At 38.3% G+C, this 22,618-nt stretch overlaps 1 protein-coding gene across 1 annotated transcript in view; it reads left to right on the top strand.

Annotated features, from left to right (window-relative positions):
* SNTG1 (syntrophin gamma 1) overlaps window positions 1-22,618 on the top strand; it is an 807,514-nt gene that overhangs the window by 764,199 nt on the left and 20,697 nt on the right. Inside the window, exon 17 of the mRNA XM_063450437.1 lies at window positions 9,490-9,642. Coding sequence (XP_063306507.1) covers window positions 9,490-9,642 — 153 coding nt within the window. The remainder of the gene's footprint in view (window positions 1-9,489; window positions 9,643-22,618) is intronic.

Genomic DNA, 22,618 nt, shown 5'->3' with positions numbered 1-22,618 from the left:
CAGACCCTCCCACCTCCTGGACAGCATCCATTTTACATTCATTATGAAGCTGCATTCTTAGTGAGAGTAGGGACAGTGTAGCTGCTGCTGATTTGATAGGGAAATTGATAGCTAGGCTAGTGTATTCAGTGTCCACTACAGTCCTGAAGGACTCATCTGATCTCTGCTGTAAGGACAGCACCCCAAAAAGCCCTTTTTAGGGCTAGAACATCAGTCTGCTTTTTTTTTTTTTCTGTGTAATTTAATTGCAGTTGTCTGCCTGCCAGCCTGTGTGTCAGGCTCACAGCGTATACTGTGCCCACTTGCTTAGTGCCACCACTCACTCACTGGTGTCACAATAGCTTGCATTAAAAAAAAACAACACTTTTTTGACTGTAATATAATAGCAGTCAGTTTCCTTCACACATGTGCGTTTCAGGGCCTGCCCAATGCCACCACTCACTCACTGGTGTCACAATAGCTTGCATTTAAAAAACAAAACAAACTTTTTGGACTGTAATATAATAGCATTCAGTTTCCTTCACGAGTGTGCGTTTCAGGGCCTGCCCAGTGCCACCACTCACTCACTGGTGTCACAATAGCTTGCATTTAATAAAACCAAAACTTTTTTGACTGTAATATAATAGCAGTCAGTTTCCTTCACACGTGTGCATTTCAGGGCCTGCCAGGGCACAGTGTCACACCAGTGCAACTCATATCTGGTGTAACAGTAGTGTACATTTAAAAAAAACTACAATTTTGACTGTAATAGATTGAATAGCAGTTATTTGTCTGCCAGCATCTGTGTCAGGCTCACAGCGTATACTGTGCCCACTTGCCCAGTGCCACCACTCATTTCTGGTGTCACAAGAGCTTGCATTTAACAAAAAAAAACTTTTTGGACTGTAATATAATAGCAGTGAGTTTCCTTCACACGTGTGCATTTCTGGGCCTCCCCAGTGCCACCACTGACTCACTGGTGTCACAATAGCTTGCATTTAAAAAAAAAACAAAAAACTTTTTTGACTGTAATATAATAGCAGTCAGTTTCCTTCACACGTGTGCGTTTCAGGGCCTGCCAGGGCACAGGGTCATACCAGTGCAACTCATATCTGGTGTAACAGTAGTGTACATTTAAAAAAAAAACTACAATTTTGACTGTAATAGATTGAATAGCAGTTATTTGTCTGCCAGCGTCTGTGTCAGGCTCACAGCGTATACTGTGCCCACTTGCCCAGTGCCACCACTCATTTCTGGTGTCACAATAGCTTGCATTTAACAAAAAAAATATTTTTGGACTGTAATATAATAGCAGTCAGTTTCCTTCACACATGTGCATTTCTGGGCCTCCCCAGTGCCACCACTGACTCACTGGTGTCACAATAGCTTGCATTTAAAAAAAAAAAAAAAAAAACTTTTTTGACTGTAATATAATATCAGTCAGTTTCCTTCACACATGTGCATTTCAGGGCCTGCCCAGTGCCACCACTCACTCACTGGTGTCACAATAGCTTGCATTTAATAAAACCAAAACTTTTTTGACTGTAATATAATAGCAGTCAGTTTCCTTCACACGTGTGCGTTTCAGGGCCTGCCAGGGCACAGTGTCACACCAGTGCAACTCATATCTGGTGTAACAGTAGTGTACATTTAAAAAAAAAAAAAAATTTTGACTGTAATAGATTGAGTAGCAGTTATTTGTCTTCCAGCGTGTGTGTCAGGCTCACAGCGTATACTGTGCCCACTTGCCCAGTGCCACCACTCATATCTGGTGTCACAATAGCTTGCATTTAAAAAAAACAACACTTTTTTGACTGTAATATAATAGCATTCAGTTTCCTTCACGAGTGTGCGTTTCAGGGCCTGCCCAGTGCCACTACTCACTCACTGGTGTCACAATAGCTTGCATTTAAAAAAACAAAACTTTTTTGACTGTAATATAATAGCAGTCAGTTTACTTCACACGTGTGCGTTTCAGGGCCTGCCAGGGCACAGTGTCACACCAGTGCAACTCATATCTGGTGTTACAGTAGTGTACATTTTAAAAAAGAATACAATTTTGACTGTAATAGATTGAATAGCAGTTAGTTGTCTGCAAGCGTCTGTGTCAGGCTCACAGCGTATACTGTGCCCACTTGCCCAGTGCCACCACTCATTTCTGGTGTCACAAGAGCTTGCATTTAACAAAAAAAACACTTTTTGGACTGTAATATAATAGCAGTGAGTTTCCTTCACACGTGTGCGTTTCAGGGCCTGCCAGGGCACAGTGTCACAGCAGTGCAACTCATATCTGGTGTAACAGTAGTGTACATTTTAAAAAAGAATACAATTGTGACTGTAATAGATTGAATAGCAGTTAGTTGTCTGCAAGCGTGTGTGTCAGGCCTACAGCGTCTACTCTGCCAACTTCTTCCACTGCACAGTGCCACTCATATCTGTTGTCACAGTAGCTTGCATGCATAGTATCACTAATCGAAAAACAAAATGACAGGCAGAGGCAGGCCACCCCGCTGGGGCCGTCATGGTCGTGGTGCTGTGATTCCCTTTGGCCCTAGAATAATGCCCAGTGTTCAGAGGCCATAGTTGACTGGCTAACACAGGACACCCATTCTTCTACAGCTTCCGCTCGGAACCTTGACGCACCATCCTCCTCCAGCTTAGCTTCGGGCACCTCTCAAGTTACCACTCGCCCGCCTGCCGCCACCACCAACACTAGCACCACAGCCACTTCACTTGGTATGTCAGAGGAGTTATTTACACATCAGTTGGTAGAAATGAGTGATGCGCAAGCATTATTGCCAGAGGATGTAGATAACAGGGATATGTCTCAGTCAGGCAGCATTACACACATGGACGTACGGTGTGATGATGATGATATTGTACCCGCTGCTGCTTCCTTTGCTGAGTTGTCAGATACAAGTGAAGCGGTTGATGATGACGATGCGTCCGTGGATGTCACGTGGGTGCCCGCTAGAACAGAAGAAGAACAGGGGGAAAGTTCAGATGGGGAGACAGAGAGGAGGAGGAGGAGACGAGTTGGAAGCAGGGGGAGGTCATCGCAAGGAGCTAGTGGCACAGTCAGACAGCATGCATCGGCACCCGGGGTCAGCCAGACAGCACACCAATCAACGCATGCTGTTGCCACCACCAGAATGCCGTCATTGCAGAGCTCAGCAGTGTGGCATTTTTTTGTGTGTCTGCCTCTGACAACAGTGATGCCATTTACAACCTGTGCCAAAAGAAACTGAGTCGTGGGAAGTCCAACACCCACCTAGGTACAACTGCTTTGCGAAGGCACATGATCGCACATCACAAACACCTATGGGATCAACACATGAGTACAAGCAGCACACAAACTCAAAGCCGCCATCCTCCTCCTGGTTCAGCTTCTTCAGCCACGTCAACCACTGCTGTCTTCCTTGCCCCCTCTCAACCATCCACCATCTGCACCATCTGCCCACAGTCAGGTGTCTGTCAAGAACATGTTTGAGCATAAGTAGCCAATGTCACAAAGTCACCCCCTTGCCCAGCATCTGACAGCTGGCTTGACTGAACTCTTAGCCCACCAGCTTTTACCATACAAGCTTGCGGAGTCTGAGGCGTTCAAAAAATTTGTAGCTATTGGGACACCGCAGTGGAAGGTACCCGGACGAAATTTCTTTGCACAAAAAGCAATCCCCAACCTGTATTCGATTGTGCAAAAGGAAGTAATGGCATGTCTGGCACACAGTGTTGGGGCAAGGGTCCATCTGACCACTGATACCTGGTCTGCAAAGCATGGTCAGGGCAGGTATATCACCTACACTGTGCATTGGGTAAACCTGCTGATGGCTGCCAAGCAGTGTCACGCCGTCTTGGGGTTGACTTGCCTGAAAGCAGAGAGTCACACCGGACCAGCACTCCTGTCTGCCCTGAACACACAGGTGGATCAGTGGCTGACTCTGCACCAACTGGAGATCGGCAAAGTGGTTTGTAACAACGGAAGAAATATGTTGGCGGAATTGAATTTGGGCAAGTTGACACATGTGCCGTGCATGGCACATGTGTGTAATCTGATCGTACAACGCTTTGTGCTTAAGTACCCAGGCTTACAGGATGTCCTGAAGCAGGCCAGGAAGGTGTGTGGCCATTTCAGGCGTTCCTACATGGCCATGGCGCACTTTTCAGATATCCAGTGGCGAAACAACATGCCAGTGAGGCGCTTGATTTGCGACAGCCCGACACGTTGGAATTCAACACTCCTAATGTTCGACCGCCTGCTCCAACAAGAAAAAGCCGTAAACGAGTATTTGTATGACCGGGGTGCTAGGACAGCCTCTCCGGAGCTGAGAATGTTTTTGCTACGTTACTGGACGCTCATGCGCAATGCCTGTAGACTCATGCGTCCTTTTGAGGAGGTGACAAACGTAGTCAGTCGCACCAAAGGCACCATCAGCGACATCATACCATTTGTTTTCTTCCTGGAGCATGCCCTGCGAAGAGTGTTGGATCAGGACCGTAGATGAGCATGAAGAGGAAGAGTTGTGGTCACCATCACCACCAGAAACAGCCTTATCAGCATCGCTTGCTGGACCTGCAGCAACGCTGGAAGAGGAAGAGGAGTCAGAGGAGGAATGTGGCTTTGAGGAGGAGGAGGAAGACCAACAACAACAGGCATCCCAGTGTGCTCGTTGTCACCTATCTGGTACCCGTGGTGTTGTATGTGGCTGGGGGGAAGAACATACCTTCAGTGAGATCACTGAGGACAAAGAACGGGACATGAGTAACTCGGCATCCAACCTTGTGCAAATGGGGTCTTTCATGCTGTCGTGTGTGTTGAGGGACCCTCGTATAAAAAGTCTGAAGGAGATCGACCTGTACTGGGTGTCCACGCTACTAGACCCCCGGTATAAGCAGAAAGTGCCTGAAATGTTACCGAATTACGGCAAGTCGGAAAGGATGCAGCAGTTCCAAACTCAATTAAAAAGTATGCTTTACACAGCGTATAAGGGTGATGTCACAGCACAACGGGAATCTAACAGGGGAAGAGGTGAATGTAATCCTCCTCCTCCCACGACCACGCAAGCAAGGACAGGACGCTTTACAGACGTGTTGTTGATGGAGGACATGCGGAGCTTTTTAAGTCCTACACATCACCACAGCCCTTCGGGGTACACCCTCAGAGAACGACTCGACCGTCAGGTAGCAGACTACCTCGCCTTAACTGCAGATATAGACACTCTGATGAGCGATGAAACCTTGACTACTGGGTGTGCAGGCTTTTCCTGTGGCCTGAGCTATCTCAATTTGCGATAGAACTTCTGGCCTGCCCCGCTTCAAGTGTCCTGTCAGAAAGGACCTTCAGTGCAGCAGGAGGTATTTTCACTGAGAAGAGAAGTCGCCTAGGTCAAAAAAGTCTACATTGCCTCACTTTTATTAAGATGAATGAGGGATGGATCCCGAAGGGACTGACAGTGGGCGATACATTCGACTAAAAAAGGCCTGATGAGGGGGACGTAACAGGGTGTCGCGGCTGCCGGCCCGCCGCGTGATATTTAAATCCTTAGCTCACCCTAGTACCTTGCCCTGTCGTGGTTTCCTGTTCCTGGTTTCCTGAGAGTGCTTTATCATTGTGAATCTGATTTCCTGGTATCCTGATCTTGGCTTTTCCCTGGTTATTCTGAATTCTGGTTTCACTGACTTGGCTTGTGTAAACGGTATTGTGTATTTTCTGGCTTCCTTGACCTCGGATTTCCCTTTGACCATTCTCTGTCTCTAGCGTATTAGTTAGTCCGGCCATTCTAAGGTCCAGTTTACGCTCTGTAATTTTATTTTCCTTTTATTTTCCTTTTCTTGCCTATGTATATGTTTATGGACTGTTTCCGTTTGTTTGCGATGCGTTAAACGGGGAGTTTGGTCTGTCACTGTGAAGCGGGCGTAACCCTTACACTACCTGATCGATACAACATCATACCTGATGTTTTAAAGCACGTTATTCCAAACAATTTAGGAATGTTAGGTGATTTATGGCCGTTATGGATTAAAACTCTGCATCAAATGTGTAATTTTCCATGGGAGTTTTACCATGATTAAAGACTCTGCATCAAATGTGTAATTTCCCATGGGAGTTTTACCATGGATCCCCCTGCGGCATGCCACAGTCCAGGTGTTAGTCCCCTTGAAACAACTTTTCCATCACTATTGTGGCCAGAAAGAGTCCCTGTGGGTTTTAAAATTTGCCTGTCTATTGAAGTCTATGGCGGTTCGCCCGGTTCGCCCGTTCGTGAACATTTGCGGAAGTTCACGTTCGCCGTTCGCGAACCGAAAATGTTATGTTCGCGACATCACTATCAGTGATAGGTTATCTTAGTACCAACAGCTGTGAACTATTATAACCCATGCTTATCAGCCAGTCTTTAGACACACTCTTAACGCTTCCCATTAATATTGGTATAAAAACAAACTGCCTACATTTCTTATATAATCCCCTATTGCTTATACAATGCATTACAATATTTTACCTGAAAATGTTTAAAAATGTATCCTTAACTTTTAAATGTGAACTGTTACTTAAAGTGTTTTTTTTTAAATCTAATAAAGTATATACAAATTAATTTGTAGAAAACAGCCATTTTGAGTATAACTTGCTTTAAATGTATTCTATAGGGTTAGGAATACAAATCTGTATTCCTAACACTATAGTGCCCTCTGTTTCCCCCATCCCTTGCACCCCCTGTGGAAAATAAAGTAATAGAAACTCTTTATTTACTCACCTGATTCCAGAACCGATATCCCTTGGCGCAAGGTCAGCCCTTCACCTTCTACAATGTCATCCGACAGGAAGGCTAATGTGCATGTGCTATGAGCACACTAGACTCTCCACTTAGAAAGCAATGCTCACCACTGGCGATTTCACGGATGCTGGATTTCATCATGTGGAGAGTGAGGACTTCCAGCATCATTTAGGTGACCTAGAGTCTGGTAAACTCCCGAAAGCCCCAGAGGCTGTCTTAGTACTGCAATGAAAGCAAATATTATAACTACATGCAGGCATTGGTACACACACATTAGCTACAGTTGTCCAAATGTAATCATCTATTGTTTAGATCATTTTGTCGGCTGATACCTTGCTGCCTGTACAGAGGCATTGCTATTACTGCTCAAAACATTCCCAATTGTTTTCTGTTCAATCTTCTGATATGGAATGGAGGGAGGTCATTTGTACATCTTTTTATGAGACAGATGGACTGACAAAAAATTCCATCAGATACAGTTATTTTTCTACTACGTGGAGACTCGTGCAGAACTGGAGGGGAAAGTGAATGTATGTGTATTTATTATATTTATTTATATAACACGGTGGAAGTGGTGGGATTACATTTCTCCATGGCTGTTCTTCTCGTCTAAATAACTACGGACTCATTTATAACCTTGTTGCTACGTTTATCATCCAGCCACTACTCACTAAAATACCTGTGGTTTCTGTTAGTGAGTAGCGGCTGGCTACCAGCTATAATATTTTAACAGCAGTAACAAGGAATTACTAGCAATTGCTACTGGAAGACAGACACTAAATAGCACCTGTTATTTTCTCTTGGTGCCACTAACTTCTCCTTAGTGACTACTATCTCACTGGTTCCACCCCTAATGCTACTCCTTACTGGTTGCCTGTTATTTTCTCTTGGTGTCACTAACTTCTCCTTAGTGACTACTATCTCACTGGTTTCCACCCCTAATGTTACTCCTTACTGGTTGCCTGTTATTTTCTCTTGGTGCCACTAATTTCTCCTTACTGACTACTATCTCACTGGTTTCCACCCCTAATGTTACTCCTTACTGGTTGCCTGTTATTTTCTCTTGGTGCCAATAATTTCTCCTTACTGACTACTATCTCACTGGTTTCCACCCCTAATGTTACTCATTATTGGTTGCCGCTAACTCAAAAAATGTTACACTAGTCACTGCTCCTTATTAGCAACAGCTAAATCCCTATTCATCCAAATAAAATAAAAAGTCTTATTCCAACCTGTTCGTAAGTTTTAATTGCTAGTCGCTACATGCCTATCATGACTGGGCACACAGGTTGAAATGCACATGCACAATTGTGTGTTTCTCTACTTTGCCAGCAAGCCCATAGTATGTTTGTATATTAGGGTTTGTATCTATAGCAGCAGTCTTTATTAGTGATAGGCTACAAAAATTTTGCAACAAGGTTGTAAACGTGGTGGTAACTTATAGCCCCTACAAGTTATGTGCTGTGGCCAGCAAGACAATGCCAATCTAATTGCAGACAAGATCAATGTTAAACAATGTTAAGCAAGACCAATGTCTTTAGCCCAGAAATTAAAACACTTAAAATTATTTTTATATTCCATGTAGACACATTTTATGCCTCTAAAAATGACCTGTTTCTACAGAGATCTAACATTTTTATTTTTCAAATTATCATGGGGTAGATTCACTAAAGTGTGAATTTCATGAATTCAAAGGGACTTTAAAAAGAATGCCAAAGTAATTTGAAAACAATTGGAAACATACCTGACATGGAGAATAAACTTTGAATTAATTTGGAATTTCAGGCAATTCACAATAAGTGAATAACCCCATCAATGCAGCATGTACATGTTTAAACATTTTAGATAAGCATAGATGAGTTCAGCCTGCTCTTGCATTCTGCATTGTTGCTTTCAGTAAGTGCCAGAGTTATTTCTGGTCTCATTGAATATGTTTTGCTGATCAAACATTGTTTAAACTTCTGTAATGTCAAGTAATGTCATGTGATCGAAAAGGTTATTACTCTGGTGCAAGATGTAAAATGTTGGCAATCAATAACTGGATGATGTATTACTGTAAAAATAGAGATAGTACTAATATTGTGCTGGTAAGCATAAATGAGGTTGCCCGGACATAAAGTGCAGTCTGAAAACTGCTGTTAAACTGCCTGAGTTTAAACTACATTTTTAAAGGGCATAGCCTAATGAAATATTCCATGCCACAGTATATTGTTCTAAAAAAAAAAAGTTTATATGGATTATTTACCAATGTTTAATGAAGTTTAAGTTACTAATAACGTTTTTATATTTTGATTTGTTTGGCAATATTTTTATAATATTTTCTTTCTGATTTACAGCATAAATTTGTTATTTTTTTGTTTTAGTTTTGAACCCTTTTTATTGAAATAACAACTGAAATAAAATGTTTTATAAAAAAAAATCAGTGTTAATAACTAGCCAAAGGTTTTGCAGTGAGCATGCAGTTGCTTAGTCTTAAAAACAGTCTTAAAAACAGTGGTGCAAATAGCAAATTACCATTTAATATATAGTAGATTGACGGTTAATAACGCATGTCAAGCAAGTAGCATCAATCGTGTTACTTTTGTCGTCCTTCGAAATGTCATGATTCATGTCTGAAGCTTCCTTAGAAAATGCAAAGGTACTAGATTTTCTCTTTAAGTGAAATCAATATATGTCAGGGTTATGTTAGAAATATTACTTGATGTATGCCAGATTGTATAACTTTAGTTTTCATCAGGACAGTGATCTTCTGGATCGTCGGAAACACTGCTTTGGTGTCCAATCAGAAAATGGAGAAGATCTATACTTTTCTGTGGAACTGGAGAGTGAACTAGCTCAGTGGGAAAAAGCATTTCAAATGGCAACATTCTTAGAAGTTGAACGTATTCAGGTAGGTTGTATAATAAATGCTTTTATAGCAGTGTTAAAATTTCAGAGAATTCATTATTGCAAAAAAAATGTATTTTACATTTTTAAATTACACTGTTTGTCATACTGGCGTTTATTGATATTATAGCAGACCAAAGTGTCCAAACTGTAATCGTCTAGTTTCAATGACCACATCTTGGGCACATTGTTTGTAATAGAGAGCAATGCAGGTCCCAAAAAACATTATTATGATTATTATTATTATTATTATTATTATTATTATTGGCATTTACATAGCAGCAAATTATTCCGCAGAACTTTACCACTTTAAAAGCAGCATTTGACAGCAAACAAGACAAACTATTAGAATTGTTGACAGGAAGAAGAGATTAACGATGACCCTGCTCAAACATGCCGACAGTCTAGATAATTGAGAATAGCAATGCATTGTTTTACTAACCATTGTTGTGGAGATATCACCTGTGTTTATGTTAAATATTCCTTGGCATCTCATTTGTTGTCCTATATTGGTTTGATGCTGCAAAATATTCTCTGGGAAAAACAGTGGAGAAAGGGTGAAAAATGTTCACATTTATTTCAAGAGATTCCTCTACTCTCCATGTGTATATCTGTTTATCTAAGGAACATGGAAAGCAGGTAGATGGGCATTCTAGTCTTTTGTGAAGCTATTAAACCCATCATTTTAACCCCTCTTGTATGCTGTAAATCAGTTTTCAAAATATTGGGCCCTTTTTTTATTTGCAAATGCCAATGTAACTGATTTCTACTAGCATTTTTTTTCTTTTTTACCTTTGTAGACTCACTGGCTAATTGAGGTCTTTATTTCTGATTGTTCTGGAATTTGTCTTTCAGTGCAGTGAGTTCTTTTGATGTGTTCCATCGGATGTATCCACAATCGTCTGACCAGTGGCATCTGTCTATTTAACCTCATGTACTTAACCCTTAATGGTAGAAATCATACAATACACAGAGCTGCAATGCAATACAGACATACATGTACGTATAATACACATAACTGAGTAAAATACAGAGGTACCCATACAATACACAGACCCAAAAACAATAAGATACAAAGATCCTAGTACAATAAGGAGATACTATACAATACAAGGAGCACAGCACAACACCTAGATTACCATCAACTATGCAGAGATTATTATAGATTACTACAGGCAGAGTTAAGTAGAAAACAGATATAGATCTTAGTACAGCAAATGGTGCTTAACACAATGAGAAGATACCCATAACTATCCCACACAGTTAAGGTATATCGCCCAAGTGTCCCTATTTAGGAGGGACAGTTCCTATTTTGGGCCAAATCTTTCTTCACTCTTTTCTTTTCCAATGTCCCTCTCTTTCTAGGAGATCCATATTGTTTGTGAGTCTGGGTGTATCACAATAATAATATCCAGTGTAATGTGTCTTTAAACTACAATGAATGTGTTTAGAAATCAGTCTGTGTAAAAAAAGATAAATTGTTCTTGTTCTTAGTTACATTTTAGCTGCATAAATTGTTATTCGTAAGTTACCTACAATTTCTCAGAACTGTCCCACCCCTGGACACACACAGCTGCACCCCTAAAATTACAGTGCACATATTTGTCTATTTGAAATAAGGAGAGGTATAGCTAGGATAATTGTCATACATTACACAGAGCTGCAATGAGAGATACGTACCCACATAGGACAATGTATCTGTATATTGTTACAAGGGATGTGCATGGGCAAAAAATGTGGTTTGGCTCGGTTCGGAAATTCGGGTAAGCAAAAAAAATGTGTATGTTTCAGAAATTCGGACCAATGGCATTCAGTTTGATTCGGCACATAGGAACTGCCGAACGTCGGCACTTCGGAACTATGGTACTTCGGACATTCGTAAGCATCTGAATGGCATGAAATTCATATGAATGTACATTCAGAGCAAAACAAATTGCACATTTCTACTGGTCACATGAATACAAGCCAATTTATATACTATCCCACCTCAATGACTCTGTGTGCCTTGATTGGCCAAGTGTCAGTGACAAAATCACCAATAATTGGCTGTCCTCTAACATCAATCATAAAATGTGCTCATTTCATTGGACAGGGAATAGTGAAAAAAGTAAAGCAAGCATTACATTGCACAAAAGGAATTGACTTATTGATCAAGATTCCTGTCATCATTCACGTAATTTTCCCTCCCTCTCTTGTTTTGCCACTTTTCAGAAATCTAAATCACTTTGGAACTTCGGCGCTTCGGGACTTTGGACATTTGTAAGCATCTGAATGTCTGAATGGCATGAAATTCGTACGAATGTACATTCGGAACGAAACTAATTGCATATGTCTAATTGCTACAGCAGTCTCTAATTCTACCTCTTTAGCCCTATCTCTATCTTTTCTGATCTCTTTAGTAGTGCTCCTGCTACAACTACTTTAGCTTTTTATTACTTTAGCTACCTATGCTTGACTCACTATTAGCTCTCAGCACACAAAGTGCACATGATTAAAGCAGCAAGATTAAAGCAGCAAGATCTATCTAATCTATCTAACTCGGCAGTGGTAATATTATGTCAATATGTAGCTGACATGGTAAACGAACAGAAGCAACAACCAATAAAAACTGTTAAAATGAGTTCGGTCCTCAAAGTCACCACCAGATTTCTACAGTGGGGAGCTTCACAACTTTTCAACTAGCCATGGCATGAGTGTCTCAGTTAATTAGACCTCATGCAGGACTGAAGCTATTGTGGGAGTGATTAATACTTAAATTTAGAAGTGGCCAGGAGTTGCTGTTGCTTTGCTCTCAACTACTTCCAAGATGGTATCTTGCTTCTCTTTCCCATGGGTATTCTAACCCCACTCCATCGTGCTACAAGCCAGTAATAGCCCCTTAATAGGGAGACTAATAATATGCCTCCACTCATGGGCTCTGTTGCTTCAATGGCAACTTAATGGGAGGCCCCTAAAATTCAATTTTAAAGTAAACCTGATTTCAAATATGCCCTGTGTTTTTGAAATGCGTAGAAAGCTTCTGAAAACAACCAGGGGGAAAAGGCCACAGTAATTCCCAAAACCTATTTTACAATTAAAGAGATGCAGGTTTGTATTCTTTTTTTAAAAAAAAATTATTTTAAACCTGCCCATAGGAAAGGAATGGAGTGTGTTAATCTATTTTTTTTCCAATATTTTTTTAGCTTACCTCCTTTCCATCATCTTAGCAATCGTAAACAACTGCAATTTTTGTTTGTTCCTCACAAGTGCCCTTCTACACGAGCCTCTGCATATCAGATTAAAGTAAAGTCACACATACCCATTCATGTTTTAGGGGGTTGAGAGTAGCAGTTTAAAAAAATAATAATCAGGTATGTTGAATTACCCGAAATATTTTAGTTAGTGTGCTTTTACTTCCAATAAAATGACACACAGCTCTTACAAATGCAGTTGTTTGTATGCATTATTAAAATCACCTTTTTACTGTAGGATAGTGTTACAACCTTTTCCCTGTGAGTTTTATATTACCTTTATATGTGGTATAGAGTAAATCATAGCTAGGTAAAATAAAGCTCCACCTCTCCCTGTTGTGTTACCATCATCCTTCAATCATCATTATTTTCAACATTAGTAACTGGGGTGTTTTGCTGCAGCACACTGATGCATTGAGAATTTTGAGTAGATTTTCCCATTTTCCATTTTCCAATTATTTTAGTACCATAGACTATTATGTATGTGATCCATATCCTTTTCTGTTTTAATTAGCTTTTCTTTGAGTATTTCTAGATTTGCCTGTGCAGCTACACATTGTTGATTACTTTCCTCTTTTGGTGACTTAATCACCTAATTAACTAAGGTGGAAAATGAACTTTACTGCCCAATGTGTCCATTTTTTTCCCATTTGATATTAAATGAATCTTTAGATTTTCATAAATTTTCTTTTAATTCTTTTGTTTCAGCATCCAATGCCAAGCATGCTGCAAATATACTTACAACAGGTTTTTCTTTAATTGTTTGCTTTTTAGGTTTCTTGGAGACATTTTCTTCTTTTTCAAATATTTTCTAGATATAAATCCACAGATTCTCTTGAGATTTTATAGCACAAGCAACGGCTATAGTTCTATGCTTTCATGATATAATCTACAACACATATTTCTAAGCTAGATATAGACATTGTTTTGCAATTCATTTTTATTTATTTATTTTGTATTAGAATTACTTATTTCACCCCTTTTAGAGATATATCCTCTATAATTACATGGTTGGCATTTGTGCTTGTCTAATCTATATTTTGCATGCTTAAATCCATTGAGAGGTTTTTCACGAGGCTGACCTCTTTTTGCATTATGCAGCTAGTTCCCTAGAATTATCTAACAGTTTCACTGATAACAATTAGTTGTTTATATCAATTGTGTAACTTAATACCATAATTCTATCACTGATGGGTAGCTGACATAACTTTAACATGTCTTAAAACCTGTACTATAGTAAACGCAGATCTAGGTGCTACATTAACAGAATATCAGTTCTAACATGTGCACAAGTGGTCACTATTCTTACTTAAACGGTGTCTATAGGTACCAAGATAGGTGGTTTTAAAAATTATCGTTCTCTTGCATGAAAGCAACTGAACAATAAACTGTGAATGTGCATCCTACCAGATGCATTCAATTCAGAATTGTATTAATATTGGCGCTTTTTGAATTTTCAGAATCCTATTTGCAAAGGATTTCAATGCGAAAGCGTGCAGCAAATAATCCAGTGTATAGGGAATCAATTCAGCAAGAAAACCTGCAGTCCAGACCATGATGGATGAGGATTATAGGAGTAAATCTATCCTCTGTGTTCTGGCAGCCGGTAAGGGCGGCGTGCATGTCACCGTGCATTCCACCTCCGACCTCACACCGAGGGGTGAGCTCTGGTCTGACGGGATGATGCTAGTAGCGGGTCCGGAATCAGAAGTAGACAGTAATACTTGCTGCCAAATCCCAACTGGCAAGTGCTCCACTCAGCTTGATCATGAAGCTTGTCTTACGCGTTTCGTAGGGAAGTTAGCAAATGTTTTGCCCATTCACAAGAAAGGTAGTAGGGAGAAGTCGGGCAACTATAGGCAAGTAAGCCTTTCTTCAGTACTGGGGAAAGTAATGGAAACCATGTTAAAGGATCAGATTGTTGAACATCTAAAAACACATGGATTTTAAGATCAGAGACAACATAGGTTTACTTCAGGGAGATCATGCCAAACTAATCTTACTGATTTTTTGATTGAGCAATTAAAATAATAGATCAGGGAGGTGCAGTAGACATTTCTTACTTATATTTCAGTAAGGCTTTTGACACTGTTGCACATCAAAGGCTTATCAATAAACTGCAATCTTTAAGTTTGGATTCCAATATTGTTGAATGGGTAAGGCAGTGACTGAGTGACAGGCAGCAGAGGGTTGTAGTCAATGGAATATATTCAAAGCATGGGCTTGTCACCAGTGGGGTACCTCAGGGATCTGTACTTGGACCCATTCTCTTTACTATTTTTATTAGTGATATTGCAGAAGGTCTTGATGGTAAGGCATGTCTTTTTGCTGATGATACTAAGATATGTAACAGGGTTGATGTTTCAGGAAGGATAAGCCAAATGGCAAATGATTTAGGTAAACTAGAAAAATGGTCAGATTTGTGGCAACTGACATTTAATGTGGATAAGTGCAAGATAATGCATCTTGGACGTAAAAACCCAAGGGCAGAGTACAGAATATTTGATAGTCCTAACCTCAACATCTGAGGAAAGGGATTTAGGAGTGATTATTTCTGATGACTTAAAGGTAGGCAGACAATGTACTAGAGCAGCAGGAAATGCTAGCAGAATGCTTGGTTGTATAGGGAGAGGTATTAGCAGTAGAAAGAGGGAAGTGCTCATGCCATTGTACAGAACACTGGTGAGACCTCACTTGGAGTATTGTACGCAGTACTGGAGACCGTATCTCGAGAAGGATATTGATACTTTAGAGAAAATTCAGAGAAGGGCTACTAAACTGAATTATGGATTGCAGGATAAAACTTACAAGGAAAGGTTAAAGGATCTTTACATGTATAGCTTGGAGGAGAGACGAGACAGGGGGGATATGATAGAATCATTTAAATACATAAAGGGAATCAAAACAGTAAAGGAGGAGACTATATTTAAAAGAAGAAAAACTACCACAACAAGAGGACATAGTCTTAAATTAGAGGGGCAAAGGTTTAAAAATAATATCAAGAAGTATTATTTTACTGAGAGGGTAGTGGATGCATGGAATAGGCTTCCAGCTGAAGTGGTAGAGGTTAACACAGTAAAGGAGTTTAAGCATGAGTGGGATAGGCATAAGGCTATCCTAACTATAAGATAAGGCCAGGGACTAATGAAAGTATTTTTAAAAAATTGGGCAGACTAGATGAGCTGAATAGTTCTTATCTGCCGTCACATTCTATGTTTCTATGTTTCTATGATACAGCACTACTTCATCAGAGACTGTGTAACCTACATGGTATATGGCAGCTTATTTATATATTTATACATACCTATGTTACTAATTAATCATATGCAATACATTATAAAAAATTGTCTACAACGCTGTATTGGTTTAAATGTTCTCTTGACATTGTGAATAAAGGTGGCAGTGACATATGTTTGCTTATTACTTGAATGGCATGATATTATGAAATCTTATAATGGAATATAAATATATAATTGAAGTAACAAAAAATAAAGCAATAATAACACATTTACAAATAAGTACTTTCTTATTGTCCAACATTGTGAATCAACTAATAAAAATATATCATAAAACAAATGGATATCATAATTTTTAAAAAACATATGGATATCATATTTTTTAGAGAAAATGTGAATAAAACCTAGCTTGACATCCAAATATAATGTATTAAATAAAAATAGACGTTGAGGTGTTTGAACTTTCTAAAAATCTCCAATTAAAATTAAATTTCTCAATCACATTAATACAGGACATAGTATCACAGAAAGGAATATTGATACAAGGCATAGTTACACAAAAAAATGTTGCACAGAAAATGTTGATACTGTATTCTACCGCACAAACTATATAAAGACCCATATAAATGAGGATGGGACTGAAGGAGGGAGAAACAGAATATTAGCGTAGATGAAAGAATAAGTCGGAAATCTATCTCTGAATGAAAATAAAAAATAAAAGTAAACGGGTGAGCAACAGGCAGAATATGTTAAATTTACCGCAGTGGAGAGAGTGACATGGAGAGCTGAGATATGGATGTATATTATAAATATATATTATAAGTGGGGTTGAATAGTAAGGAAACCTTCTGGTGGGGTAAACATGTGACATGAATCGGCAATAGAATAAAAGTGAAAAGGATAGAGATGCAGATATGAGGAGTAGGTTAAGGTGTAGATAAAAACTACAAATTAGGGTAAAATAAAGAATATAGAAATCAGATGAAGATAAAAATAGAAATAAAAATTTATAAAAAAATAGAATTGAAATAAAAATAAAGAACTAAAGTAAAAATAAAAATAAAAATAAAGATAGAAATAGGAGTAGGAGTAATAGAATATAGTGAAGGTGTAAATGAAAAAATGAAAAAATAAAAATAAAAAAAAAAAATACTAGAGATAAAATAAAAATGGAAAAATCAAAAATGACAAAACACTAAATAGAAATAGAGATCCAAGAACATGATAATAGTAATAGATACGAAATAGAAAGTGATAAAAAAAATAGCATATGAAAAAAAAAGTATGCATTAAAACGTATAGGAAAACAAAAACACCTCTAACATTGGTGACTCAACATTAGACTTGTGGTTGAATAAAAAAAGACCTTTAGACCTTTCGGGACTAGGGTGTTAAGAGAAAATATCCATTTGGCCTCTGTCTGGTCTAAATTTCTTTCTAAATCTCCTCCTCTCCAATGTATGTTGACTTTCTCTATTGGTTAAAATTGCAAACCTGTTGGATCTCCACCGTGTACCTCATTAAAGTGCTTGGATAAATTGTGTGTGAGTAGACCTCTTCTGATGTTACAAATGTGTTCAGAGATCCTTGTTTTAAGTGGTCTCTTCGTTCTTTCCACATATTGTTTAGGACATAGGCACATAATGAGATAGATCACGCCCGAAGTGTTGCAGTTCATATTGGTTTTCAGTTTGTACTCTTTAAGATTGTCCAAGGATATGAATTTCGAACTTTCTACATCTTGGGAAGGATTGTTTTTGCATCCTTGGCATTTTTTACATCTTAGAAAGCCTTTAATTGGATCTTTGTCCCTAATGGGTTGAATAGATTTTAGAGTTGGAGCCAGCATGAACATTAAGTTTGGGGCCCTTGTGAATATGAACTGAGGTTTATCTTCTAGGAATTGTGAAAGGATGGGATGACTCTTGAGAATTCCCCAGTGTTTCTTGAGTATGTTCTGTATAACGTGCGACTGGTTGTTGTATTTAGTTATAAAAGCCGGAGCTGTATTTGGTGCTCTTGGAGATTGAATCTTACTTAGTAGAGTGTCCTGCCTTGAGATAACTAATGCGTTTTCCATTGCTTCTCCTAAAAGTGATGATTTATATCCTTTTTCAACAAACCTTTGCTTCGTCTCTTCCATTTGCTCTCTGCACATGTCCAGTTGTGAACAGTTCCATCTAATTTGCCTAAATTGACTGTAAGGGATATTTTTAAGCCACGTTGGTTTGTGGTGGCTGTTGAAAGGAATGAAATTGTTACAGTCTATGTTTTTCTTGAAAGTTTTAGTATGTAGTTTCCCTTCCTCAATGTAGATGCCCAGGTCCAAAAATTCTATTTGGTCTGTAGAATGTGAAAAGGTGAATTTAAGATTGTAGGGGTTGTGGTTGAGGTAGTTCATTCCTTTCAACAGCCACCAGGATGGTCGGAGGTGGAATGCACGGTGACACGCACACACCGGCTGCCAGGACACAGAGGACATATTTACTCCTATAATCCTTAACCATCAGGGTCTGGACTGCAGGTTTTCTTGCTGAATTAATGCCCTATACTTTATTTGCTGCACTCTGATTTTCATCACTATTTTTATACTTGAAATATTTTTCAATTTATAAATGTATCTTTTTTATTTACATTTCTAACTACCTTTTTTCCAACACTGTGGCACTATTGCAATTTAATATTGAGCAATTAGTTCCTCATACTAACATGCTCTGCTATATATCATAATTATCTTTTATACACATAAAAGTACATTATATGACATAAGTACCATCAGCCCTATGTTGTTTTCACAAGCAGGGTTAAGGTTACTTATGCTATAAGACCTGTATATGACTTTGGATTTTTATATTACTCTGGACTTTTCTGTTTATGCTATAGATATTCCATCAAGGGTTTTTATATCACTTTGGATTGTTTTATCTGTGAACCAACCATCTATTATTTGTATTTTATTCTTTCTATATTATTTTTTAGCTCCTGGATACCCACAGTATATTTTATGGTGTACTTTATTTGTTTTATTGGATTTGGTGAATTCCTTTTTTTCCAGTTTTAGAGCTATTTTATCAACTTTGTCTTATTCCCTCTTACCCTTCTGTAATATTCAGTTTTTGAATACCAGAATTCTGCACCACTCATAAACTGTTTAATATGTAGATCCAGTAATCCAAATATTAATTTTAATATATCATTACATATAAAAGAAGTGGGGGAAAAAAATATTGACTATAAAATTACGATATTTCCTGAATCAATATTTAACTAATCAATATTTCCTAAGACACCTGTTTCTTTGATTTTTTTTAAAAGCTTTTATATAATTGATAAATTAATGGGTTTAATAAGTGTTTATGCAGTATCATAGAATAAGTAATTTAGAATAATCATTACTCAAACATGCTGCCTCATTCTAAGGATAATGTTTCATAAAACAATTTCTGATATACTTTCCCAGAATGAATATTAAGCTTAAAGGTATCTAATTTATAGGTTCATACTGTTCCTTTTTTAACTTGGCATCAGATATTATTTTGATCAATCCATTCTGACTGTCCCAAATGACAAAAAAAGGATCTTTAAGAAAATAAAAAGTAAACACCATGTGATTCTAAAAGTTACAAAAGTACTCATGGTTATAACCCAGACCTAGCAAATGAATGCATCTTCAGTGTAATTCATAATTACTGGATTATGTTTCATGTGAGCCAAGAAAAGGTGCTGCTGTCAAAGCAAAGACTTTAAATATTTACAATATCTCCACCATATGTACCAGACTGGCAGATACTGGAAAAAAAACTATTTCTGTTTTTACTTTTGCAAACAGCAAAACTTGGTTATACCTGAACAGTTTTATCTGAGGAATAAAGAGAGAATGCAATACAATGCACTTACAGTTATGTAGTGATAACTTTGCTTCAATAACTTTAAAAAGCATTGTAAATGTATTTAACCTGATATAGATCAATCATATTTTCTAGTTTCATCATAATCTGTCCATAAAGACCTCATGCCAGGGAATTTCCTGTTTATTTAGATTTAATACGTATTTATCCATACACATTGTCTATAACGGAATATTACATTCATTTTTTAATAAGATACTTAAAGATCAGTTTGCAATTTCAGCAGTTCTTAACCTCTTGTTCTCCAACCTCACTCCTCTACTCTCTACTCCTACTTTTTCTTTCACCTCTATACTCCCTCCAAATGCACATCTTTTCCTAGCCCTGACTGATCTCTTCTCATTCCACACCTTTCTTCCCCTTCTTTTCTCCCTTTCCTCAGTGTCAAAATCACTGCTTGCCTCCACTTATCTTGATCTTTACCCTATCTGATGTGATTGGAAGTATCCCCAAGCAGGATAATAAGATAATACTCATTTCTGAGGTGGATGAGCTGGTTTCATCATTCTTGACAATGATTGATTGACTTATCAAAAAGCCTACAGATTGCTAGCAATTCTGTTATATGTCACTACTTTTATTAAAGCTAATGTTTGTTCAATGACAGGAACCCTTTAACTTTGAGTTTTGAGTATTGAGTATTTAAAAGTCCGAGGAGATGCTTTGAAGCACTATCATGGATAGAGTGAACATATCTCATTTTGCATTATTTTAGTGTACCACAATATCTTTCCAAGTATGGTTGTGGCGAAGAGATATCTGCCATTACAATTGCTAGTTGTGTTTTGAAACAAGAACCTCTCTTCTAAGAGACCATCTCTTTTAATTCTCTTGTGTAAATCAATGAGCAGCTTTGCTGCATTTTGAATATGTATAGGATTGAACAATCAGGTATGTGTATGTTTATTTTATAGAGATACAAGTATATGACCATAATCCCAAAATAAATCTTCTTAGTAAGGAATGCAGTGGAAAATTCTAAGTGAGTCATCTCACTCGTCATTCTGCTCTACTACATAGAACCACTTGCAAAGAGAAATATAAAAAGATATAATGGATACTAAATAAATTCTATCAATCATCCGAAGAAAAATTATAATTTTAAGGAAACTACACACAAGTTAATATATTCAGATAGAATGTTTCGAGGTTGCTAAACATAATGAGCGGGTAACCCCTAATTTAATGTTCAGGAACTAAGCGGAAAAATTAAGGGAGGGTTGAAGGTGAACAATAATCCCCCTCAAACTTCGCCATGAATAATCCCCCTTCTTCGCCATGAAGTGCCATGTTGAACTTCCTATGACCAGTATGAGAGAGTGTAAGAGCGATAACATTAAAAATTGTATACACTTGCTCCCCATTCACATCTGAGACCTTGTAACACTAATTAGTCACATGACACGGAGGAGGGAAAATGGCTATTTGGGCCTAATTTGGACATTTCCACTTAAGGGTGTACTAACTTTTGCTGCCAACGGTTTAGACATTAATGGCTGTGTGTTGAGTTATTTTGAGGGGACAGCAAATTTACACTGTTACACAAGCTGTACACTTACTACTTTACATTGTAGCAGAGTGTGATTTCTTCAGTGTTGTCACATGAAAAGATATAATAAAATATTTACAAAAATGTGAGGGATGTACTCACTTTTGTGAGATACTGTAACTAGTAAATAGCAGAGAATTAAGCAGTGAAACTACAGGGGCTTGATCTATACACCAAAACTCCATCATTAAGCTAAAGTTGCATTGGTGACTATAGTGTCCCTTTAAGTCAATTTCTCCATTCATTGTAAAGTGCAGAACAGAGTTAGAAACAAACTTCTGTCTTATGCTATTTGCTTCATTTATTTATGGTTTGCAGTGCATTCATGATTTGATCTTGTTTTCATTTGTGTCTGTAGGCTTGTTTTCCTCACTCTTGCAACCTTTTAACCTTTTTTAGTATGTTATCTTCTATTGCTTTTCAATACCTCTTTCTGATGGCATTACTCCAGCTTCTGTTCTGGGTTCAATTATGTCCTCACTCTACACTGCTTCACTAGTTGACCAGATCAATTATTTTGGTTTCCAATAGTATTCCCCTCTTCCCCTCACCTCTCACCGTCCCTTCTTAATCATGTTACCATCAGCCTATCCTCCATCACTGACTGGATGACAGCTTGCTTTCTTGAAAATCAGCCTCTTAAAAACAGGACTTCTTGTCTTTCCTCCTTCATGTTCATCCTTCATTATCAGTATCCATTTAGGGCAACTCACCTCCATTAAATCTGTCATGCAGTCTCAATTTCTCCTCTCTGTTTTCACTCAACTGATAATGGATGCCACAGGCAGACTAAAAAAAAGGTGAGGGTTGAAGGTGTGGGAAGTTAAGTAGATGCACTTAATGCCCCACACCTCCTCACTTTTTTGTGTGTTTAAGCTGGCAAACTCTATTTTCATGCATTCAATGATCCATACCTATAAAACACTTCATAACAGTGACACAACCTACATATCCTTTCTAACAATAACCATATCCTAGCCCAGACTCTCACTCCTGCATATGCATTTCATTCACACCCTCACTTGCAACACACACTTTCAACATATCTCCCTAGTGC

Source organism: Pelobates fuscus, chromosome 4, assembly GCF_036172605.1.
Source record: "Pelobates fuscus isolate aPelFus1 chromosome 4, aPelFus1.pri, whole genome shotgun sequence".
NCBI lineage: Eukaryota > Metazoa > Chordata > Amphibia > Anura > Pelobatidae > Pelobates > Pelobates fuscus.
The sequence above is the reverse complement of the archived record's forward strand: the minus strand, read 5'-3'. Positions and strand labels throughout refer to the sequence as shown.